The sequence below is a fragment of the Zonotrichia leucophrys genome, chromosome Z (genome assembly GCF_028769735.1).
Source record: "Zonotrichia leucophrys gambelii isolate GWCS_2022_RI chromosome Z, RI_Zleu_2.0, whole genome shotgun sequence".
Taxonomy (NCBI): Eukaryota; Metazoa; Chordata; class Aves; order Passeriformes; family Passerellidae; genus Zonotrichia; species Zonotrichia leucophrys.
Genome location: NC_088200.1, coordinates 48,700,163 through 48,723,889, shown reverse-complemented (window position 1 = coordinate 48,723,889; position 23,727 = coordinate 48,700,163). Strand labels below are relative to the sequence as shown.

Sequence of the window (23,727 nt, the reverse complement as noted above, 5' to 3'; positions counted from 1 at the left end):
TGCATGAAACTCATTTCCCTAAGGCAACAGGGTAAAAAGCTTCTCAAGAGGATCATACCAGTTATCACACTTTCTGTGGTGTCTACCTGCTCAGACAGCTGGAAAGGTCTTCCAAAATTCTACTGATCTTTCTCCAAACTAAATTCATTATTTCTCACACTGTACTCATGTTCATGGAGAGAATTGATTCCTTTCCTCATCATAACTGCTCTTCTTTTAAAGATAAGGCAAGCATAGAAGCACAGAATCATAGAATAGTTTAAGGGACCTTTAACTGTGATCTAGTTCCAATTCTCCAACATCTTCAACTACACCAGCTTGCTCAGAGCCCCATCCAATGTAACTCTGAATGCTTCCAGGATTGAGGCATCCCGCGTGTCTCTGGGCAACCTGTGTCAGCATTTCACCACCTTTACTGCAAAAAACTTCTTCCTTATATCTAATCTAAATCAACCTCTTTGATTTTCAGACCATTATTCTTTGCCCTATTGCAATGATGTATGCTCCTTTTCAATCTTCTCTTTATTGCACTGAACATACCCAGACTCTGAGCCTCCTTATATTACTTGCTTTACAGGCTTCTTCTGGCTCCACTGCTCTTCTCTGTAGCATCTTTCAAGATGAGTAGATTCAGTGTCCTAATCTATATACAGTATTCCAATAGATTCCCTCAGAGCGGCTAATGCAATGGGGAAAAGATGTAAAAATGTAACACAATATTCCTTTCATCCCAGACTTGAATTTGCTTTGTTCTGCCTCATTGCACAGAGAGAGAATCCCACTTCTTTTCCAGCAGAGTCACTAAATCTTCCTCTGCAAATATGCCCTCAGACAGCATGTTCTTATTGCATATTTCCACAGCCAGTGCACATCCACTTGGCTTTGTGGAGTTTCATAGTTTACAGTCATAATTCACTGAGCAACTGTTACACGGGCAAACACTTGAATTTACTCTGGAAGATACTTCCTTTATATTACCAACTGATTACAGTAAAAGCTCTTTATTAATGATTATATGAAGTGATATAAATTTCACAGGCTCACAAGGCCTGGTTCACACTCCTCTGGTGACTGTTCCCTATTAAGGATAGCAATTACTGTCTAGACAGAAACGGACATTCACGTCCACTTCCTTACACAAATTAATTGCTGTTGTTTAGAAAACACTGGTCAGAAAGTGATTCCATTTCATGAGCAAAGCAATCAAATCAAACAAAACCCTGTGTTCTTTTCCACAGTTCTTTCCTTTTCAAGGAAGTGTCTTACAAGGCCAAGGTTTGGCATTATGACTTCCCAATCTCACTAGGATAAAAGCAAAGCATTTGGTTAAATGTCAATACAGGTTAGTGTTCACCTATTGAAGATGTATGGACTAAAGCAGGCACTTGGAATATCTAGCTAAAACAAGGTACTTGTGAGAAACTGAGTCACTCACATGATCTCCATGTTTTACTGGACTAGATCCACAGTTTCCCATGTAAGTAGAAAAGTGAGCTACTCTATGTCTGTCGCAAACAGCAGGCACAAAAGTTATAGAAAGAGAACTTTGATCAGTTCATCCTTTGCTAAATCTAAAGCATAACACATCTAGGAAAACACAGTCAAAAAGCTGTACAGGTACAAATTCTGCATCCTGTAGGTCATGAACTACAAATCACATTTGGGTGTGAAAGAAACATCATTCCTACATTCTGCTCTGGGTGCATTAGTTCTAATCTTAAGTGAGCTTTCTAAGTGAATCACGCCTAGGACTTCAGTTCACAGTTCTATCACAGTCTCTCTGGGCACATACAAGCATCAAAATATTAGATGTGCTCCACGCATGCATCTCCTGCTCTGCAGCTGCTAAAATATGTTCAGCTAATCAAAACAGACTGGAGCTAGTCAAACCATGTCACTGAGTGTGATGCACAGTGTGGACATCATACCCTCAAGAGGCATCGTCTTTGGGCTACATTACTTATCACAAAAGACACAGTACACCTCTAGAGATGGAATAATGATGGAAATATGGTCTTTTCCATTAAAACATTATGTTTTCATGATCTGCTGCTTCCTTACTACATATGTCTTATTTAAGGGCAATTAACAATAGAAGACCATTCTAAGTCTGTCTTGTTAAAATGTTTTTAAATTAAGTAAGCAGTAAGAGATAGAAATAAATTAACAATAAATAAATTAACTAACCACATGGGTGGTTATGACTTAGAATGCAGACACTATTCTTACTCACATGTATTGTAGGTTCACATTTTTCACAAATGCATGACGGGACACGAATCTTAGTCCTGAATCCACCACAGTCCTAGGAAAATAAATAAAACTATTAAAATGTTTAATTTAAAATATGATGAAAAGTGTAATGAAAATATTAAAATATTAAAATAAGAGTTTGGATTAAATCTCTACAAGGCTAAGCTGCAAGATTTACAACTTTCCTCAGTAACGCACAAAGTTAGGCATACATGCTTCTATGAAAGAAATACAGAACAAATAGTTGTATAAAATGTATCTCATACTCACAGATTTTTAAGTCCAACATAAAATCCAACCTCATTGTCATTGATACTTTCCAAATTTGGCTGGTTTGCGATGTAACTGTTGAAAAAGCAAAACAGAAAGAAGTTTATAAGTGAATCCTTCCTTGACTTTCTGACTGTTCAGAAATCATGCACTGATGTATGGAAGTCAGTTTTGATTGCTGACCTACTGTAATTAGTTCTAAGTCCTAATTAGACCAGCTGCAAAGCAAAAGCGCTCCTTAAAATCTTCCTTATTGTTTAAATGGTACTTTGCGGGACAAGGGAGCAGCTCATTGTTACACAGGGGAAATGAAGAAAGCAAGTCAACCTGAAGGCCAAATAAAGCTGCACTGCAATGTCACCATTCTCCAAGACACATGTCCTTACCTCATGGATTTAACAACAACAAAAGGGGGCAAGTTTAAAGGTAGTACTGGAGTTATCCCCACTTATGAAATGCAATTGTACTTCCCTAGTCTTCTCCCTCATGTTAACTTAATGAGTTCTTTACACTTATTTTTTCCCTGACACAAAGTAATTTCAGTTCTTTTTATGAAGTGTGGCAATGGGAAAATTGAGAAAGGAAAGGTTGTACTTCATGTTATACACACAAGCAGAAATTAAGAGACAAGAAACTGCTGTATCAGACTAAAGTACTGAGTCCACTCACATATCCTTCATATCTGCCAAAAGGATGTGGGCACGCAAGCCAGTCCTTTGTATGATGACCGTGTGAGATCTATGAATAGCCAGTGACACCCCACAGACTGGAAATTAAAATGCTCACAGCAAATGTATCATTACTTCTTCTACAGCAAGAAAAAGTTTCACAGTAGAAATCACACAAACCAGGAAGAATAAATCAGTGGAAACTGCAATTTTTCTGACATTATGGGCAGAAGAGTATGCCTGACTTAAGGCATGCCTTGCTAAAGAGTCTACACATTTCAAAATATTAGCCCAGTCCCAAAAAAACTCAAAGAGAGACTACATGTGCTGTCACATGCATCACAAACTAACCAAAGATGCAGGTTCTCCTAAAATGAATGAGTCTTTCTTTGTTAGAAGAAAACTTTTCTTCATTCAAAGCACTTTTTAGAATTTATTTAAAGGGAATTCCGGTGAATTAGTAAGAAGGTAAATTGCTCTTCCAAAGGCAATTCATGCACCTGAGCTGGTGCATGGATTGCCTTGTTAAGAGAAATTCATTGTGTTTCTAAATCCCAACAGAAGCCTGAGAATCCCATAAGTTGGGTTGGGCTCTCCTCCAAAGCTGCCGTGCTGACTTGGGCTATGCTCTCACCACGCACCAGGAAAAGTAAAAAGTTTCCCCTAATGGCATCCATTGTCCCGTGGGAAAAAGAAGGGCAATAAAAGGAATGCATGATGCTAGATGGAACACATTACTACAGCATCATATGACATTGACTCTTCTGCAACACTTTTCAGAATAAGATTAACAAAGTGTATCCATTAGAAGATAAGAGTCCTTTGTTTTTCATGTTTCCTTTCCTGAATTTTTAAGACAGAGTAATTTAATATCTCAATATATATGAATCTATTTTGTTTGGTTGGGGTTTTTTCTTGTGGGTTGGTAAGTTTACATATTTTGCCAAGTAATAGTGATGAAATAGTATAAAAATATCTACTAATTCCTTCATCTAAGAGTCCTGCAAGTCAATGAACATACTTCCTTTAAAGATGTCCTGAAGAACTCATTTTTGAGTTAAATATCATTAATCTTCTCTGCCACTTGGACCTCATAAATGCTAAAATAAAGTTATGCAAGTGGTTTCAAAGCTTTCTTCCTCATCCTGTCCTCAGTTATCAAACAACAGTAATCCAGTCGTCAAATAGAGATAGGGAAATCACACAAGAGCAGGAATTGAGGAAAATGGATAGTGAAACACAAAGTGTGAAGAGACTCAGATTTAAAGAAAAGAAACAGAATAACCAGTTGCACTAACTAAGAATTAAGCCGTCAAAAACCCCCAAAAAACAACAAAACCAACAAGAAAAAAACCCCCCCAAAAAATAAAAGCGGAAAAACCAAAACGCAAAACCTGCCAAACATTGCCAAAATGCAGATCCATCACTTAAACACACATATCACCAGTCCAAATGTTAGACTGCAATTTTAATCACATAAATATTTAACCAGAACCACTGACTACAAGAAACTCCAGAACTTCACATAACTTACAGTGTTGCACAAAAACTTGTTAGTGTATTACATCCTGTGTTAAGCCTCAGTATAAAATAGTTCAGCTCTGCTGAAGCCAATGAAGCTTCACAATTTACATCAGACACAAATCTTAGTATGAGCACACAATCTACATAAAGAGATTTGTACTGGTCCATCAGGGAATAGTCCAAACAAATTATATTTGGGAAGCAGTAGCATGAATTTGTGGTATCTTCTTTCCTTCTCTTATTGCATGCCTTAGAAGAAGCCCTAGGTGGGGAAGAGCAGGGCATTCTTTTCTTGGAGCTGGTTCGAGCTGAAAGAACCAAAAGAAAACATTGCTTTTCCACAACCATACTGGTTGGGACCCAGAAGAATTTTTGTCTAAGCAACTAATTCAGTAACTGCTCTGCAATACACTTTATGCTCTCATACATAAATGCATATACACTAAATATAAATACATATACACTAAATGCACTCTCAGAACACAACAGTAAAGCGAAGTTCATGCACTTGGAATTCCTTGAAGAAAGAGTGGACAAACATAATTTACCATAAGCAGGTCACATCCTCTTACTTGCTTAACAAGTCTGTTTCAAGTTAAGCCTTTGCAGCTATGTCATAGCAGTGAGAAAGAAAAGAGTAGAATGATGTAGCTGTACCCTATAAGGGGAAGTTGCTCTTCTGTTTAATTTAGAGGGAGATCTGAAATAAAACCTCTTCCTAACTGAAGTCTATTTTTACCTTCTTCACAACTACTTTACCTTAATGTTACTTATCATCAAACATTAATACTCTAAAAGCTTTGACTTGCAGTGGGCGACACTGAGAAATGTAATTTGCCTGCCTGCCCTTAAGAATATCAACCCTATTCTTTAACGGAACATTTTTACTGTAGCACAGAAGAAAAACATACTGACTCACAGCTGGCTGAAGTCACGTGAAGAGCTTGGAAGCTCCCACTGCGCACCACAGCACTGTTGCACTGCCAGAACCTGGCTGGATAGCACCAGACAGACCACATATATCAGTTCACAAATACTGGCTGCCACCTCAAAATCAAGCCCTTAGCTGCCTACAAAGCGATTTGCTTGATTATACTATAGCATTCTGCATCTCCTTCAATGAGTAGTCAGTAAACAATAATTGTCTTCAGATCCATAATTTAATCTCTCCATTGTAAACTACTGAATAATTCTAAAGAAGGGATTCAGAATCACACACCTAGGTTGCACGTTGCAGCCTACAACAACATATTCCTCTCGCCACACTTCAGCAGCTACTGAGCAATGTCACACACTCACACTTCACCACCGCCACATTTTGGAAACAATAGTTTTAAATCCTTATCTATAAGAGTCAGCTCCTCCAAGATCTCCTTTGAGATGGTAGTCTTCACTTATGCTCATTATAAAAATGAAAGGATACAGATTATGTTTAACATCAGTGAAGCAACTTGTGAACTGCAAAAGCATGAAGAGAAAGTGGGTTCTGATCTCTTTAAAGCCATCTAGGTTATTTAATGTTCCTTCGTAATTTAAAAACCGGATTCCACACCAACTTTCAAATCTTTCCCTTAACCTGAGTATAAAAATCCAGCAGAAATATGGCTTCTTAACTCACTTACTCTATTTCCTCCTGGTTAATGTATGTTAAGGTATACTACTCCATCTGGAGCTATAAGGACATGTTGGAAAAAAGCTAGCACATGCTAGTCTTAACAACATGGATGCAAGCAAATAAACTGTAGTGCAGCTCCAGAAGTATTTTTGTTGCCAAAAAATTTCCTTTATGGGAAACATATTTTCTTAACACTCCAAAAAATAAATCAATTTTATGTCTAGCTCTAGGTTGTACAAAAAAATAATTTAAAATTATTAAACACTCATTGGTGAAATGAACTGAACTCTGAACTCTTGAAAAACTTTTTATTCCAAGTTGTTTTTTCACTAAGTCTTTAGGGGACAAAGGCAGCACACTTCAGACATTGAACTGTCAGTAGAATAATTACTATTTAATGACAGGTCACATATGTCCCTAGTCTAGACTACTGTGAGAGCTGTATGTTAATATTGAGAATTAAACATTGCAATCTTCCCTGGTGCCATATCTTCTTACAAACTCAAATGTGATACCAAGTTCTTTAAAAGGTGAGCTAAAACTTAGAGGTATTTTCAAAAAATGCAGACTGATTCATTATTATGCATTAAGTTCATGTAAAATTTGTAAACTTGATACAATACTTAATGCAACCTGGCATATTGAACTGGGTTACATTTGTAGCCCCTCTGAAACCAAGTTTAAAATAATGCTGAAGTGGCACGGACTCACAGTTGGAAAATGAAGCCCAGAGCTACACAAGTTGCATATCAAGAATGTCAAGTTTCAGACAGGTGTAGGCATCAATGCTATAATCTCTGCTCAATCAAGAAATCCTCCTGCATAGGACCAAGCTTCCTCTAGGAAGGAAATGCCTAACAAGCAATGAGTGTGATACGGACACCCAAATACAGCAGATATTCTACCAATACACAAGCTTACTCCAATTATTTTATTCTATTTTGCTTCCTCCATCTGGTAACATAAGTAGGAGATTTAGTGAGGATGGCTTCAGGAAACAGAAACTCTACTGCTAGAGGAGCGTGCCATAACTCAGGAAAGATGCAGTTTGTCACGACCATCCACGGTGGACCTACCTAACACTCAGAAATTTTACCAGTGCTTGACTCCTCCTTTGGCTGCCCAGTGTCTCCTGACAAATGCTGCAGTGGTTTTTTGGGGTTTTTTTTGTTTGTTTGTTTTTAAACTGTGAATCACCCTGTGTTTCACAAAGAGTGAAAAACTGGTTGCCACTTTCACAGGTTCCCTAAGGGCTTTTTCCTCACATTTAGAGTATTTAACCACAAGTCACAGAAGAGTTCAAGAAATAGCTCTCCACGTGCCAGTACAGCAGCTCTGGAGACAATATAATTAGCTCTGGGATCTTTCTTCAGAGACGTAGGCATGCCCATTTTTTCAGCAAATCCTGCACTACACGCATCCCAAACTCATGTAAAGCATTGTTCGGGACAATCTGGAACTCAACATCTCACAGGCAATGTCAGAGATCAGTTAATTTCAAGAATTCCCTGTTCTTGATGTGTGGCTGTGTCAACTGCCAGGAGGCAACAGGGCCCCGACATTCTGTGCCACAACAGTATACTATTATCCAATTAGCAGCACATAGCTGCCACTGCAAATTGATTCTTCAAAGCCATCATCTTGAACAATTAGTGCCAACCCACCAGTTTAAAGCAGAAGAAAACAGGAATTCAGTGGAGATACCAATCTTGTTTTGGCACTCCAGGAGCAGATCTGTGCTCCTGCTTATAAATACAGCTGCCCAGAAAATGGGAAGTCCATACCTGGATTCTCTTCAGAGAGCAGACTACCAAATCAAGCAAACTCTCAAGACATTTCATGCAGCTTTCCAGATTTAAGATTTATGCTCTTGATGAGCTCCATCTTCAGAATTACTTTCCCCCAAATGCACGCAGAGCTTATTTAAGTATTTTCTCCATTTAGAGACCTGTCCTCCCCTTTGAGATCCCCAAGTCTGTACAGTTGATATTGCATCAAGACATGAATTTTTGATGTTTTTCCAGGAATACATGACAGCTACAGACACGTTTTTCCTTAGCAAAGATATTTTGGAAATGTTGATATTCCTTTTTAATGTCAGAAGGCCAAACAATGACCTATTATTCTAAAAGACATATCTTAATCTTTGACTTATACTTAGCTTCAAAACACATTTTTATCCCCTGTGTATGAAATAATCTATGCAGATTGCTAGGATGAGGCTTAAACTGCCACACAAACCCTTTATAAAATATATGCTAAAAATCACACAGTAAATTAACATACAAAAGGAGAGTAGTGAAGGCGGCTTTCCATTATTTCTCAACAGAAAGCAGCCATAAGACTAAGCTTTATTATTGTTGTTGTTGATGATGCTATTATTTCCTTGCAAGGATGAAAGAACATCTCAAAGGAATGAATAAATAAGTGACAGTTCTTTCTCCTGCAGAACCACCTAGTCTTCAAAAATAATAGTAGTAATGCAAATACTCTCTTTTCAGCACTTGCATACATGATCTCTATGGCTGTCACTGGCCTTGATGCAAATGAGAATGGAAAAACATCCATTGCACAAGAGCACAGTAAGATTTCAAACAGCAATCCCTTATATGCACCTTTCTAAATCCCTCAGTGAATAAAAACATTAAAGCTGCTTGGTTGCTGTCAAAACCTTGGAATTCTCTTCCTTTCAGGTGCCCGTACTCAGACAGCGACTTTCTGGAAAAGATGTCTTAGGTAGCTGCACATCCTTTGGAATTAGATAGCCCTTCTGACATATATCAGTATCCCCCACAACAGTCTTTTCCTGTCTCTGGGTTCTGACATATTCAGTATTCTTTGACTCTTTCAGTCAACATAAGACATTCCTTCTGAAATCTCCTCTGAAGTCAGTCTTCTCCCACATATACAATTCCCACTGTTTGACAATAATATTTGGTTTTATTCAGTTTAAAATTACTGGCTATTAGAATATCAAATATTCTAATCAATCTGCTCTGGATCATTGCATCACCAAGACATATATCTGCACTTGTTACCCCATTTAATGTCTCATTAACTGCATGCAGTGCATTTTATGCCGGATACAGATCAAAAGGCAGTACTTCCAAAGAGTGGAGTGCAGATGCAAAATTTAAAGCCCTCTACCCAGGAAAATCTATCTATATCCTGTTAATTCGTTACATTTACTGAACAATTTGACTCCTGACATCTCAAAACATAGTCGCCTTTCCATTAGCCAACAAAAAGTTTCTTTCTTCTGTTTTCATTTAAGTCCTGAGAGCCTTCATATGGTCATAACAGCTACCCCTTTTCTGTGCAATTATTACATAGAGAACCCAACAGGCAGATGTTTTTCCTTTCTGCAAATGATGCCATCTGCTGCCATGGTTCACAATTGGTTTCCTAGACTCCCTTCCAAGACCTGTGAAACATCTTCTGCAGCCCTAATCACAGATCTGTGTCTTCTCCAAGACATTCTTGTCTTTAAATGAAAAACATACATGAATAGAACTTCACATTATGTCACTGAAGCATTCCAAAAGGGTTATGGGTTGTCCTTTTCACGTTTACGTCACCCTGTCTAGCATCAGAATGGGTTGCCACTTTCTGTATGATGACACCAATCCTACCACTTAAATTTAGCCTTTGCGTTTTTCAGAGAACGTTTCAACATCATTTGTTGATGCATTCTTCAGATGCACCTTTCAGATGCATTCTTCACCACTTCACATTTATGTGCTCTTCACAGTTTCTTATTTCACTTTATCACATTTATTTACATTATAGTATAGTCCACTTTTCATTGTAGCTGGCCAAGATTTTGAATTCATAGCTTCTTCTATTAGCATTATTCCACTTGAATCCTGTTCTTCATTTAATAGAAGTAGTTTCTTATTTGCACTGCATATATTAGCATAATGATGTGTTTATTACACTTTCTGCACAATTGTCAGAATCCAGAATATTTCTAATACTTGTGCTGACTGCCACATTGCTGCTACTGTTTCCTTTCCACATTCCTGTACCAGGCCAGTTTGATTTTAAGCAAATTCTCTGTCACAATGGTACACCCAGACAACCATCCTGTGTCTTTGTTTTCTCTTTGTATTTCTGTTTGTTCTGCTATGTGACATATGCAATGCTACTTCTAGACTGCGATCAGCTTGTACTCATAGTCTGCTCATGGCTGTATTTGTTGCTATATGTGGGATCTCAAGATTTGAGTCCTAAGATGCAGGGCCCCCGAGACCACCCTTGGGGGGCCCGGGAGTCCTGGAATGTTGCCAGAAGTGTCTGGTGGCAGGACTTTGACCCTACACGGGAGACGACACCTTTATGAAGATAAGAGGGCCTCACCGGAGTGAAGAGTAGAAAGATTAGCTAATTAGAGGGTGAGAAACAGAGTTTAAGATTTATGTACAGGGGGGTTTAGAGGAGTAAGATGGAGGAATTGGGGTGTGTCCTACCCTCCTTCTTCTTCCTCCTCTCCTCCATCTTCTTTGGCCACGGTGGCACCTTTAGATTAGTTATTACTAAGAGTACACCGAGTTATAAGAATAGATGGTATTGGAGAAAAATGATAAATATTGTATACGTAGCAAGGGGTATAAAGATACGTGGCGGTCAGGAAGACGGCACAGTGTGCCCATGGCTGACTGCTGAGCAGATCTTTGTTCGGCTGAAAGAACAACTTTTAGATAAACAATTAATAAACATAGAAACCAGAAAGAAGAACTGAAGCCTCTTCTCGTCTTTCGATACGCGGGCTGCCCCAAGGCCACCCCGGGCCTTCCAGGCCCCTCAAACAACCGAGATAAACCGGACAGCTATACTTTTGAAGTAAGGAAAATATGCTATTTTCTAAGCATTTATTTTAGTTATATATTACATATTATGTATGACTTAGTACGTATTACACATTACAGTTTCAAACCTTAGATCAGCTTCTCTACCATTGTGCCTTCAAATGAAACACTTACCCTGCATGTACCTCTTTCACAAGAAGACATCTTTAGTTAGTCTCCAACCTTCTTTACTACCTCTGAAAAGCTGCTTTCTCCTCACCACCACTACTTTCACAGCATTCTTCATTTACTTTTACAGCTTTTGTCCCTGCCACTGCTTATGAGTGGAGTAGTACTTCTGTCATCCTCCAGCCTGTTTCCGCTTACAATTCCCATGACTGCACCCCAGTACCAGACACACCTTTCAGCATTCCTCCACCCTACACATCCTCTGCAGCAGTGCCCCTGGCCCAAGACATAGGTGGTGATAGTGAAGTGTTCACCTGCAAATAATTGATAGATTGGTGTTTTGATGATTACTCCAAATGCTGGGATGCTCGCCTCCTAAAACTTTAAACTTTAAACTTTAAGTTTAGAGACTCAGTGTGAAGGGCAACACTGCTACAAGTTAAAGTGTTCATTAGTACTCATGAGAACATGCAGAAGAACTCTAAAGCAGGCAAAAACTCTGCATGTAACCAAACCATGCAACAGAAGGCACAACTGCCCTGTGTCAATGCAGACAGGAATGCTACGAAGAGTTGGGAGAAATGCTGGGAGTCTTTCTTCCACCCACACCAACCTCTAAGGCAAGCAGTGTCTATTTCTGCACCTGTGCTACCTTCATATCCCCTAAATGACATAAGCCCCAGGCAACAAGATAGTCATAGCACACAAAAAGATAGATCCTTGCAGATGTCTATAGCAGAAGTAGTATCCAGCATCAGTATTTTCTACTTAGGTGGCTTGATGCTGCATGGATTTGTGTCAATTCAAAATGTTTGTAATTTTGTTATATCTGTAATAATGGCAAAACCATCACCAGACAGTCAAGGGAGGGGATTGCTCTGCTTTACTCTGCACTGGCCTGCACACCTTCAATATTGTCTGCAGTTTTGGGCCCATAAGAAAGATATTAAACTATTAGAGACCATCCAGAGGACAGCAACAAAGATGGTGAAGGGTCTTGAAGGCAAGCCATATGAGTAGCAGCTGAGGCCACTTGGTGTATTCAGCCTGGAAACTAAGGACAGACCTCACTGCAGGTAAAACTTCCTCATGAGGGGAATAGGAGGGGCAGACACTGATGTCTCCTCTGTGGTGACCAGTGACAGGGCCTGAGGGAACGGCCTGAAGCTGTGTCAGGGGAGAGTTAGGTTGGATATTAGGAAAGGATTTTTCACCCAGAGGGTAGTTGGGCACTGGAACAGCTCCCCAGTGAAATGGTCACAGCACCATTCTGACAGAGTTCAAGAAGCATTTGGACAATGCTCTCAGCACATGGTGTGACTCTTGGGGATGGTGCTCTCTCAGGGCCAGGAGATGGACTCGGTGATCCTTGAGGATCCCTTCCAACTCAGCATATTCTGAGACTCTGTTATATGTGCACAATAGAGTCTTAGAAAGATGATGACTAACTACCATCCTAAACTTCAAACTCTTAAAACATATGCTTATGCACATGACATAGTCAGACCCACAGAGTCAATAAAACTGCTCCCAGCTGGAGGGTAAAGTATATACGTTTACCAGGTGAAGATCACTGTATGCATAATGTGTTCCAAAATCTGTTTCTAAAAATTAGAAGAGGCAAGACTGGAGAGGAGAATAAGTGATGGATCGGCAGTAGACCATTCACCCACCTAGTGAGTGAGGAAAAAAAAAAAATACATGTTTCTGTGAAGTCGAAGACCACAAATTTGGAGGAAATGCTGTAAATAATGCTCCAGCGGCATCTGGGGCACCAGATTCAATTTCTTTGATTCCCTAAGGAAACATGATTCCAGCCTCTCAGAAGATACCATATTTACAAGCCATCTGAAAGAGGGCAATCTCCATCTTACCTGTTTGTGCTGCTCTCATTTTGGCTGTAATTTAACACTCAGTGAAGCAGGAGCAGGACTCAGCTGTCTAACTACACAAATACATCACAACTTCTTAGCTAAACAGACAGTCCAGCTCTCTGACCCAAAAGCACATTTGAATTCTCTATGCCAAAGAAGGCAACTCAGACAGGAAGAACCAAGGCATTCCCACATCTGTACGCCATACAGGAGCAGCAGTTAAGATGCTCACATGCAAGACCTTGGTTCAGACCTATGCTCTGCTTCTAACAGAGCAGTTCTTCACATGCATGCTGAAATGGTACACCTAGGACCACAAAATCAGTTTGCCCCACACTATGACCCTGCTTGCTAAAAGGAAGGTCTTGCTTTTGTCCCCCACCCCAGTGAGCCAAGTCCTCAGTGTTTTCTTAATAGTCAGTGGGGATGGAAGGGGATAACTGCATGGGGTAATTTGCAGTGCAAATCTAATTTACCCTCCTGAATCACTTCCTGGAAGAGTGTGGAGAGTAGCCTACTTCCATTGTGGACAGTAGCCAGTTGAGTTAAGTGCCTTAGCTACAGAGCTAGTAGGGAGTTGCCAGATTTTAAATGCTGAGGCCTGAGACAGTCCCAGACATGATTAGTAGGTCCAGCACATGACACCCAGAGCACATGCTGTGGGAAGGTCTTCTAGTCCATGCCCAGTAAGTCTGACATGCCCAGGATGTGCACATGATTTATCCGCATATGCTTGCCATGCCGTCTGACATTCCGAAAACCAGACGGTCGTTGCAAAAGAATGGGAAGTCACACCCTATGCACACTTCATATGAATCTTGCTGCGCAGTGTGGGGTAGCCGTGCTCCACAAGATACCTGCTGAACACAGCCTTACTTAGTTTTACAGGCATGGTTAGGAAATTAGAACGGTAAAACTAATTTCATTTACATCTAAAATGGGAAGATTTCTTTTGGTTTACCTGTCAAACCAACAGGAAAAATAGGTAACTTTTCCAGCCTCAACTACAGCTCTGTGGGCAGATCCTTTCATAAGAAGCTCAGAAGTGTTACCATTTCACTGTTGTCTGTTTCAGCAATAGATTGAGTTTGATTAATTATTTGCCTTCCTTTTATTTATGCATCAGACAACTATACAATGAACCATATATCCTCTATGAATACATAGCAGGAGCTGTAACTTTTTTTTTGCATGAGGAGCTTCATTCCAAAGCAAAATTATCTAAAATGTTGGAAAAGACTCCTACCTGAAATACTCAACCATAGCTTCCACTTACCTCAACATATTTTATATTCATACAGAACAAAAACACACGAAAGGCAAAAAAAAACTGCAAGTCAAAAACACATCAAGTAATTGAGCAAAAACCCCCATCTCTTCCAAACCTTAAAAAGGCAGGAAAATGCCTGAATCAAGGTTCTTTTCATCCTTCTCGTACGTACTCTAAACTATGCTGGTGAAACACTAACTCCATTCATTTTTGTCACTGACTTTACATAGGCCAGAATCCCAGCCTCAGCTTCCCCCTGAAATAAAAAGCATCTAACTACCTTGCAAGATCAGGACTAGTTTGCTTTAGCAAAGTAAAGTTCAAGTTACACCACTCAAAGATTACAATCTCTCAAAGTGCCTCTGAAAATACCTTGGACACCTTTGGCCTTCTTCCTTCCATTTTATCTTACTTCTGAAGAAAAAAAAAAATCTCATTACTTCAGCCTTGTCTAGGAAAAAAAGAATATTGACCTGAAACCTGAGCTCCAAGAATTTATCCTAACAATGAAAACACAACACAGAAACATATATAGCTGAATTGGTATTAAAAATATTTAAGTTTCAGCTGTAGCCTCTTACCAATGCAGGTAATTTTCTTAGACGAAAGTAATAACAAAAATAAATGCTGAATTTCCATGGTGTGGTTCCTTTCCAGTAAGTCCACTACAATTGTGCAATGTGATCATGACATGATTATAGAGTTCAGCACCTTGCATGGAGAAAGCACGGCCACAAGTGAGATTGAAATCTTGGATTTCAGGAGACATAACTTTAGCCTCTTCAAGGATCTTCTTGGAAGAATCCCATGGGAACAGGCCCAGCAGAGAACAGGGGTCCAAGAGAGCTTATCAATAAATATTCAAGCTTCACCTCCTCCAGGTTCAAGACTAGTACATCCTGATGAGTAAGAAATGGAGCAAAGAAGGCAAGACACCTGCATGGATGAGCAAAAAACTCCTGTCAAAAGCAAAGCACAAGCAGGAGATACACAGGAAGTGAAAGCAGCAACAGGACGCTTGGAACAAATAAAAAGATGCTGTCCTCGGGGGATGCATTCACAAGGAGCTGAGGAGGAGCTGGCAGACACACTAGAGGGGCTGCTTGCAGTTGTCTTGGAACAGTCATGGTGATCAAGAGAGGTGTCTGAGGACTGGAAGAAAATAAATGTCACCCCGGTCTTCAAAATGGGCAAGAAGGAGGACCCAGAGAACAACTGGCCAGTCAGCTACACCTTGATCCTTGGAAAGCGCCTCATTCTGGAGGCCATCTTTATCCATATGGATGCCAAGAAGGTGATCAGAATTAGTCACCATGGATTCAGCAAAGGGGAATCATGCTTGACCAATCTGATTGCCTTCCATAATGGTACAACTGCCTGGATGGATGAGGGAAATTGTCTACCTCAACTCCAACAGGGCTTTAGATCCTGTCTTACATGATATCCTCATAGGCAAGTCTAGGAAGCATGAACTAAATGAGTGGACAGTGAGCTGGATTGAGAACTGGCTGAATGGCAGATCCCAAACAGCTGCAATCAGTGGCACAAGGTCTAGTTGGAGACTCCTCACACGTGGTGTCCCCCACTGGGGGGACACTGGGCCCAGCATTGTTTAATTTGTTCAGCAGTGATTTGGAGAAAGAGACAGAGGCCTCCTCAGCAGGTCACTGAGAGCACAAAGCTGGGAGCAGTGGCCAATACCCCAGAGTGCAGCCTTGACAGGATGGTGCAGAGAAGAACTGTCTGAAATTCAACCAAAGAAAAAGCAGGGTCCTGCACCTCGGGAGGAATAACCCCAGGCACCAGCACAGGCTGGGAGCTGATCTGCTGGGAAGCGGCTCTGTGGAGAAGGACTTGGGGGTCCTGGTGGACAGCAAGCTGTCCATGAGCCAGCAGTGTGTCCTGGTGGCCAGGAAGGGCAATGGTGCCCTGGGGTGCATTGGGAAGAGCAGTGCCAGCAGGTCAGGGAGGTGATCCTGCCCCTCTACTCAGCCCTGGTGAGGCACAACTGGAGTGCTGTGTCCAGTTCTGGGCTCCTCAGGACAAGAGTGACATGGAGCTCCTGGGAGAGAGCAGCAGAGGGCTGTGAAGATGATTAAGGGCCTGGAGCATCTCCTATACATGGAAAGGTGGAAGAAGTTGGGCCTGTTCTGCCTTGAGAAGAGATCACTCAGAGGTGATCTTGTCAATGGATGGAAGTATCTGAAAGAACAATGTCAACAGGACAGAACCAGGCTCTCCTTGGTGATGCTGAGCAATAGGACAAAGGTAGTGAGCAGAAACTGATGCACAGCAAGTTTCATCCAAACATGAGGAAGAACTTCTTTACTGTGCAGGTAACCAGGCATTGGAACAGATTGCCAGGAGAGGTTGTGGAGCCTCCCTCACTGGAGCTATTCAAGAACCATCTGGATACAGCACTGTGCCACGTGCTCCTGTAGGCCCTTCTTGAGCAGGGAGGTTGGACCAGATGATCCCACCAGTGCTCCCTTTCAACCTGACCTATTCAGTGATCCTGAGATACTGTAATAGTACGATTAATAGCTATTAGTAGCTATCTAAAAACACAGAAACTCTATATGTGCATTTCAGGCAGGCAGTAGTTTGTTTTGCCTTTTGCAGTTTCTGAAAATATAGATCCACAATCAACCAGGAATTAAGATGCATCCCAATTATATATGATCATATATAATTTAACAGCAATGATGTACTACATACATCTGGATGAAGAGATCTTCACAAACATAACAGCATCCTGTAAAAAAGCATATTCACAACCCAAGCAGTAGAAGATTTCAGACCTCTATGGATTTATCTCTCCATTCAAAATGCATGCAAATTAGTCAATTTATACAATCTGCTTTGCTTTTTAAAGGGCAGTTTTTAAAGAGCAGTTTTTCAGAGGCAACAAACTAAATATACATCTGACATCAACAACATACTGAAGCAGTTTTAGAATTCTTTGCTCCATTATCTGCTACATTTCTCCTGCTCAGGCAAGGATATCTGGATGACCACCTTAAAGGCCATACTCTTAGACATTTGTGTAGAGAGAGATGACAAACATGGGAGAAAGAATTGCAATCCCCAAAAAAAAGGGGAGATAAGGGATCCCTCTTTATTTAAAAATGAAAACCAAAATGGAGAAATCAGGTCCATGTTCAGTTACGTAAAATTTTTTTGCTCTACAGTGATTAGAGATCCAGAATATTGCTAAGCTACTTTCTCTGTTACACTTGTCAGCATAAAAATAATGGAGAAAAAATAGAACCTGAGAAATCTGGAAAATGCCATCCTAAAGATATCACAGGCTGCACTGCCAAGCCATATTTTGTCATTAGTATGGAAAAAAATGGAAGTTTCTTGAAAAGAACATGTTCAAGACCAAATCTTTTATTTCAGTATATACATCCCAAGCCTTTTTCCAAACTCTTGAGTGACCAAAGATATTGAGGGAGAGACAGTGTTCCTGCCACCCTGCCCAACACTGACTGCCTTCTGAAGGATGACGCTCTCTTCCAGCCTCATGAGCTGTTTTGTCTCTGCCTGATTGAGACAGCTTCAGTGGAAACCCTCAGGAGCCCCATCAGTCCTCAGAAACCAGAAGGGCAATGTCTAGAACAAGACATACAAAAGGTTCCCTGGGAGCAAAAAAAAGGAACAAAATTCAGTGCTTTGTGATCCCAGAGTATTTTTAGAGCCGAAAAATTACAAAACTGATTTTCACAGTGCTTACTTTTAATTCACCAATTACCCAGATTTTTAAAGGAAGATTTTTTTTAAAAAAAAAGGACAAATTCCTAAATGATGCTATCACATCATCACTGTCCTAAACGCCTTTAATAATTTGTAGCCTGGTGTCTCATGTTTTATTATACAATTCCAAGTCACCAGAAATAACTTCTCAATCCAGCCAAGTCATGCAATGATGCACAGCCAGAAGTTGCTTTGTGGAGGAACGGGCTAGAGGCTGAGGAGCCTTGCAGACAGTTTTATATGACATTAAATCTACAACAGTCTCAAAATCGAGAATAAAAAAGACTCAAAATACCAACAGCTCTGAGCTTCAATGAATTTAAACATGCTTTTTTTTTTAGCACAAGCTCACATGACTTGTTAAATAATTTACTCTATAAATTACTTATCCTGTCTTACTTATTAACAATTCTAGAGTGCTTTATATAACTGCATTAGAAATTTATTTTGTGGTTTTGAAATGTACGCAATACACAATCACCTCTCTTTTAATAGGCAAGAGCTTAAAAGTCACCTACTATTTTGTTGGCAAGCAGTTCTTCCTGAAAAACACCAATTAATTTCAAACCTCATTCACCTGAATAATCATAAGTAAACCTATTAATGACTTGATAGCAGAACTGTGAAGCTAGGCCAGGAATATACTTGTACTGCAAGATGTCGCTTTTAAATCAAACCCATTTGAAGAGTCATGTACACTGAGATACAACAGCAATACATTTTCCTTAATGAGAAAATATTATACTAGTCCTTTTACAAGAAGTCCTGACCACTCTAAAAATTTCTCACTTACTATCCTATTAATATTTTTGCATGAGTGATCTCGACAAGGCCTACTTATTTGCCATTGTGTCTACAATGCATGGATTTTACAAAACTGATAAAGTGATTTTGCTTTTGTCACTCTTGGTCCTTGGTTTTTAATGTATCAATGACTGATACCATTTATCCTAATGCAGAACCTCACTCTGGAGTTCAATTTGTCTCTAATAATATTAAAGTGACCAAACAATTATTACAAGTACAGTCTGTTATGATAAGCACCAATACTTGTTTTCCAGATAAAGACCAGTCCACACCATCATCTTAACCAGGCAGGCATATCTCAAATCTGTCTCATTTACTGTAGTATAACACTATGCAAAAACAGCCAGGAAGGGAAAGAGTGAGAGAGATGACTAAGAAAGCACCAGGCATAAATACTCTTATGCCCTCCCACACCAAGTTTCAGCAGCTGGCCTTCATAGGGCTGATGCAGAGGTACCTCTCCATAGATTTGGATGCTGGATCTGAGCAGGAATCAAGAAATAGCTGGACTGGGATGAGACTGCTTATAAACTCTAAAGTACAATCCACTTGTGGACCAAAACAGTGAAGCACCTGAGTGTTAAGTGGTGGAGGCTGCCAGATACATGGTACCTCATCTCTGTTATTCCTGCTGCACCATTCCATCTTTTTCCATTTCTTAAAGCCAAGTGGAAAACCCTGGCTGCCCACTCACATCCTGCCTGCTCAGTGCCATCCACCTGGCCCACAGCCAATCCTCTGCACCACCATGGGTTTCACATGCACAGCCTGACCATACAGCTATCACAGCGCTCCCAGTGCCTGCGGCTGGGCTAACAAACTGCGCTCAGGACCCGTGGCATGGGTGCCTGTGGGTGCTTTGCCTAGCACTGCAGGATGCACTCCTGTCAAGACCAGGACATAACCAACGAGTGCAGGAATGATTTCAATAGATACTCATTAAATACAAGCAAATAAGTTCTTCAAATTAATTGTCTTATAGTTTTTACATGTTATTTACACCAGGAGTAATTCCACTAGAGACCAACGGAATGTATCTGCAGAGCACATAAAAGAAGAACCAGGCCTGAAGCTACACTGAAGCTAAGTGAAATGCAACACTCCAGTCTCTTAAACCTGTTTTTAGCTAGAATTAAGCAAGATCTATGGTGTTTTAAACAGTTTGACAATCTGTACCTACTGTATTAGAACTGCTTCTGTATGTATTTAGTGTTTAGTGAGCTCACACAATGAAATAATATGACAGCTACTGAAGTTCAATTTTTAATTTGTCTATAAGCTAATTAAAGGGTCCCTGCATTTTATGTTAAAACACACATGAAAATACCATCTTAAATACGTGCAACAGCATCTCCTGAGAAATCCATGACTCAAAATTATTTTTAGATCACCAAACAAAACAATGTGCAATGTCACAGAATGATAGAGTAAAAACCAAAAAGAACTGTAAATAAAATGATGCTTAAAAAAAAACCCAGAAAAATTAAAGCCAAAAGTATCAATGTAAAATGACTAGACATGTTTTAAGCTCATCATGGAAGAAAACATATTTACAGTATGTGTTTTCTGTTCTGGCCTTTCAAACCAGAGATTAAATTTGAGACGAAGATTGCTCTGTTACTTCTAAACAGAATGCACTGGATAAAAAGGTCTTCCAAAGCCTATAAAAATGATCACAGATGCATAGCTCAAAGTATTTTTTTTCTATTTAAGCAATCTACGTAAGCATCTGAATCAATAACAGTTATAACTCAGAAAGACCATTTCTTTGTCACAGGTCCTAAAAAATCTCCCAAAGGTAGGCCATACGTGAGTAGTAGAAATTAATGCCTCCAGCTTTTCCCTGAGCAAATGCAGGGAAATGCAGCAAATTGACTTAAACGAACTGCAGGAATGTAGCCCAAAGGCTAGAATATAATCTAAACTCACACCATATTTCACAGTACTTTTTTATTTCTTTTAAAAGACACTGAAAAACAGAAGAAGGATGGAGAATACAAATAGTGAGAAATCTGTATAGAGTTGGGGCAAATATGCTAGTATCTTTTACATTAAATATCACAGAAGACAATTCAAAAACAGGGGTAGGGAAATACAAACAAAACAGCTTGAGAAGGTTTTCCTGAGATCTATAATCTACACATCCCGTATCCAAAATTTTTTGCTCTGCAAGAGGTTTTCTTAGGCAATGGACATGAATGTCATGGTGCTCTGAACTGTGAAACTATGCCGGATTTAACACAAAAAGCTGCAGAACTCCCTCATCAGATACTGTCTTCGAGGCAAACGAGGATGGAAGCACCACACGGGAAGGAGAGGAAAAAAAACTTTTTCCTCACGCTTAATTAGTGCTCTCTAATTCCCTCCCAATTGCTGACAAGCAGCACTATGTTCATTCCTCTGCAGGTTTTGTATTTTTTCCTTCCAGCCACCTCCACTGAGAAGGTCAGAGCAGGTTTGCATTCCTATGGTTAGGCTATGAAAGACAGTTTGCTGTCACTTTCTGGCGCATCTCTTCCTTCACTTTTTTTTTTCTTTTTTTTTCTTTTTCTTTTTTTCATTTTTAAAAATATAAAACAGGAGAAATCTGGGGCGAAGGGCAAGCCACCCACCAATACTCTCGGTTCGCAGCGATAAGCTGAGTGAACGAAAGTTAAAAAAGAAAAAAAGAAAAGAAAAAAAAAAAGAAAGAAAGAAATAGAAAAAAAACCCCGTTTCGTACCTGCTGCCGCCGCAGAGGTGCGGGCTGAGCGGTGCGCAACCCGCGGCAGCAGCTGGGGCAGCGGTCGGAGGCGAAGCCCCGGCCCCGTCCCGCTCTCCGGCCGCCCCGCGGTCCCGCCGCAGCCGGCGCCGACCCCCGCCCCGCTCCCCGCGCCCTGCATTGCCAGCGATTGGGATTCATCACCTAAACGGGCTGGCAGCGGCAGCTCTGGCAAGCCGCGTCCAAATGAAATCACACGGGGCTTTCAGGCTTCCAGCACCGCATCTGCCCGCGGAGCAAAAGCCTCTGGCGTGGGTCAGTCCCCGCCGCCCCCGCCCGCAGCTTCCCCCGCCTGCTCCGGCCCGCCGCCCCCGCGCCCGGCCCCGGGCCGCACTCACATCTCGGTAACATTGTCGCCCTCGGCGCTCCTCTGCGGCACGGGGAAAGAGGCGATGCCCGGCGACGATCCCGTGCACCAGATCCGCCAGGAGCTGCACCCGCAGGACGCGGGGCAGCCCAGCGCGCTCGGCCAGCAGCCCAGCACCAGGCAGCACAAGCCCCACAGCCGCGCCAGGCCGGGCCCCGGCCTCCGCCGCCAGGACACCATGCTCACCCCAGCACTGCCCCGACGGCCTCCGCCTGCTCCCGCCGCCGCCGCCGCAGCCGGGGCGCACGGCCGGAGGGTGCGCAGCCTTCCGCGCCGCGGGCGGGCACCCGGGCCGGGGCTCACATGGGCGCGCCGCAGCCGCAGCCACCGGCGCCCCGCGGCTCGGAGCGCCCCGGGCGCTGCGCGGGGCGGGGGTGCCCGAGCCGGGCGCCGCCGCGACAGGGGCGAGCGGGGCCTCCGGCGGCGCGGCACCTGCCCCTAGCCCCGCGGGCGGACAGCGGCAGCGCCTGCCCCCGCGGCTGCTGCCGATGATGCTGCAAAACGCGCGGGGCGGCGGGGGCAGGTGGCGGAGGCTGCGCTCCTTTCTGCGGGGGCTCGGGCGGCCGCTGCCCGCCGGAGGGACGGCGAGCGGGCGGCGAGGGAGGTGCAGCGAGTGGCGGCGGCGGGGCTCAGAGCTCCGCGCTCGCCCCTTTATGCACCGTCTCCCTCCCTCCAGCTGATAATAAAGCAGCTCCGGCTCCTGCTCCAGCCCAAGACGGGGAGCTGCCGGCGAAGTGACGTGGGGCTGACGCAGAGAGGGGCAGAAACTCCACAAAATGAGCCTGAAATAAAAATGAAAAAAAAAGACAAGAGAGGGAGGAGGGGGGAGCGGGGGAAAGGGAGGGTGCCGAAGAGCAGATACCAATAGGCAGCCTGCACTTGAGCTTTCAGCCTCGCACGTACATGTACACACACACAAACACACACACACTCTCTCTCATATAGGCGTACAAGCACCCCGCGGGATGGGCAGCGCGGCGCCGCCTGTGCGGACTGTGCGTCCTGCCGGGCGGACGGAGGCACCGTGCCGAGAGGCACCTGGCATGCCCGCCAGGGCGGGAGCTCGCCATCGGGTGATAAACGGGGATGTGCGAGAACTCCGGGAGCGACCCTAAAACGCGACCCTTGTTTTCCTCTTGACAGCTCGGCGGTCGGGGCTGCTTTTCGTTTCTCTGCCCCCACCCCCGGTTGCGGGTTTCCGCAGCGCTGCCGGCGCACCGGATCCCGCCGCAGTGCCCCGCGCTGAGCGCTCCGCAGGCGCCACCGCGCGTCCCGCCGCCGCCGTGCACCGCGGCCCGCCCCACCGAGCCCCAGCGCCCGCGGGACGGACACGACGCGCCACCACAAGTAGTTATCGTTTCCGTACATCGAGGCTGAGGCAAGTCTGAATGACATACGTCACGTATTCGCAGGTGCAAAGAGCAGCTGATCTGAGATGCTCTTCCCTTGCCCTTTCTGAGATTCTGTGCTTCTTCTGTCCTGGCACATGTCATCTGTGATGATGGGTTTTTCACTTGCCACTTCACCATTAAGTATAGAGATGTTGGTGGTCCTTTTCTTACCTAGTTACCCAAGCTGAGTATTTT

At 42.4% G+C, this 23,727-nt stretch overlaps 1 protein-coding gene across 7 annotated transcripts in view; it reads right to left on the bottom strand.

The window, feature by feature from the left end:
- NTRK2 (neurotrophic receptor tyrosine kinase 2) overlaps positions 1–22,458 on the bottom strand; it is a 196,459-nt gene extending 174,001 nt beyond the window's left edge. For all 7 annotated transcript variants that reach the window (XM_064735249.1, XM_064735242.1, XM_064735243.1 and 4 more), the window contains exons 1-3: positions 22,113–22,458; positions 2,524–2,598; positions 2,234–2,305 (exon numbers count right to left, since the gene is read on the bottom strand). In XM_064735249.1, the coding sequence (XP_064591319.1) occupies positions 2,234–2,305; positions 2,524–2,598; positions 22,113–22,321 (356 nt within the window). In that variant the 5' untranslated portion in view covers positions 22,322–22,458. The remainder of the gene's footprint in view (positions 1–2,233; positions 2,306–2,523; positions 2,599–22,112) is intronic.
- Between the last annotated feature and the right edge of the window lie 1,269 nt (positions 22,459–23,727).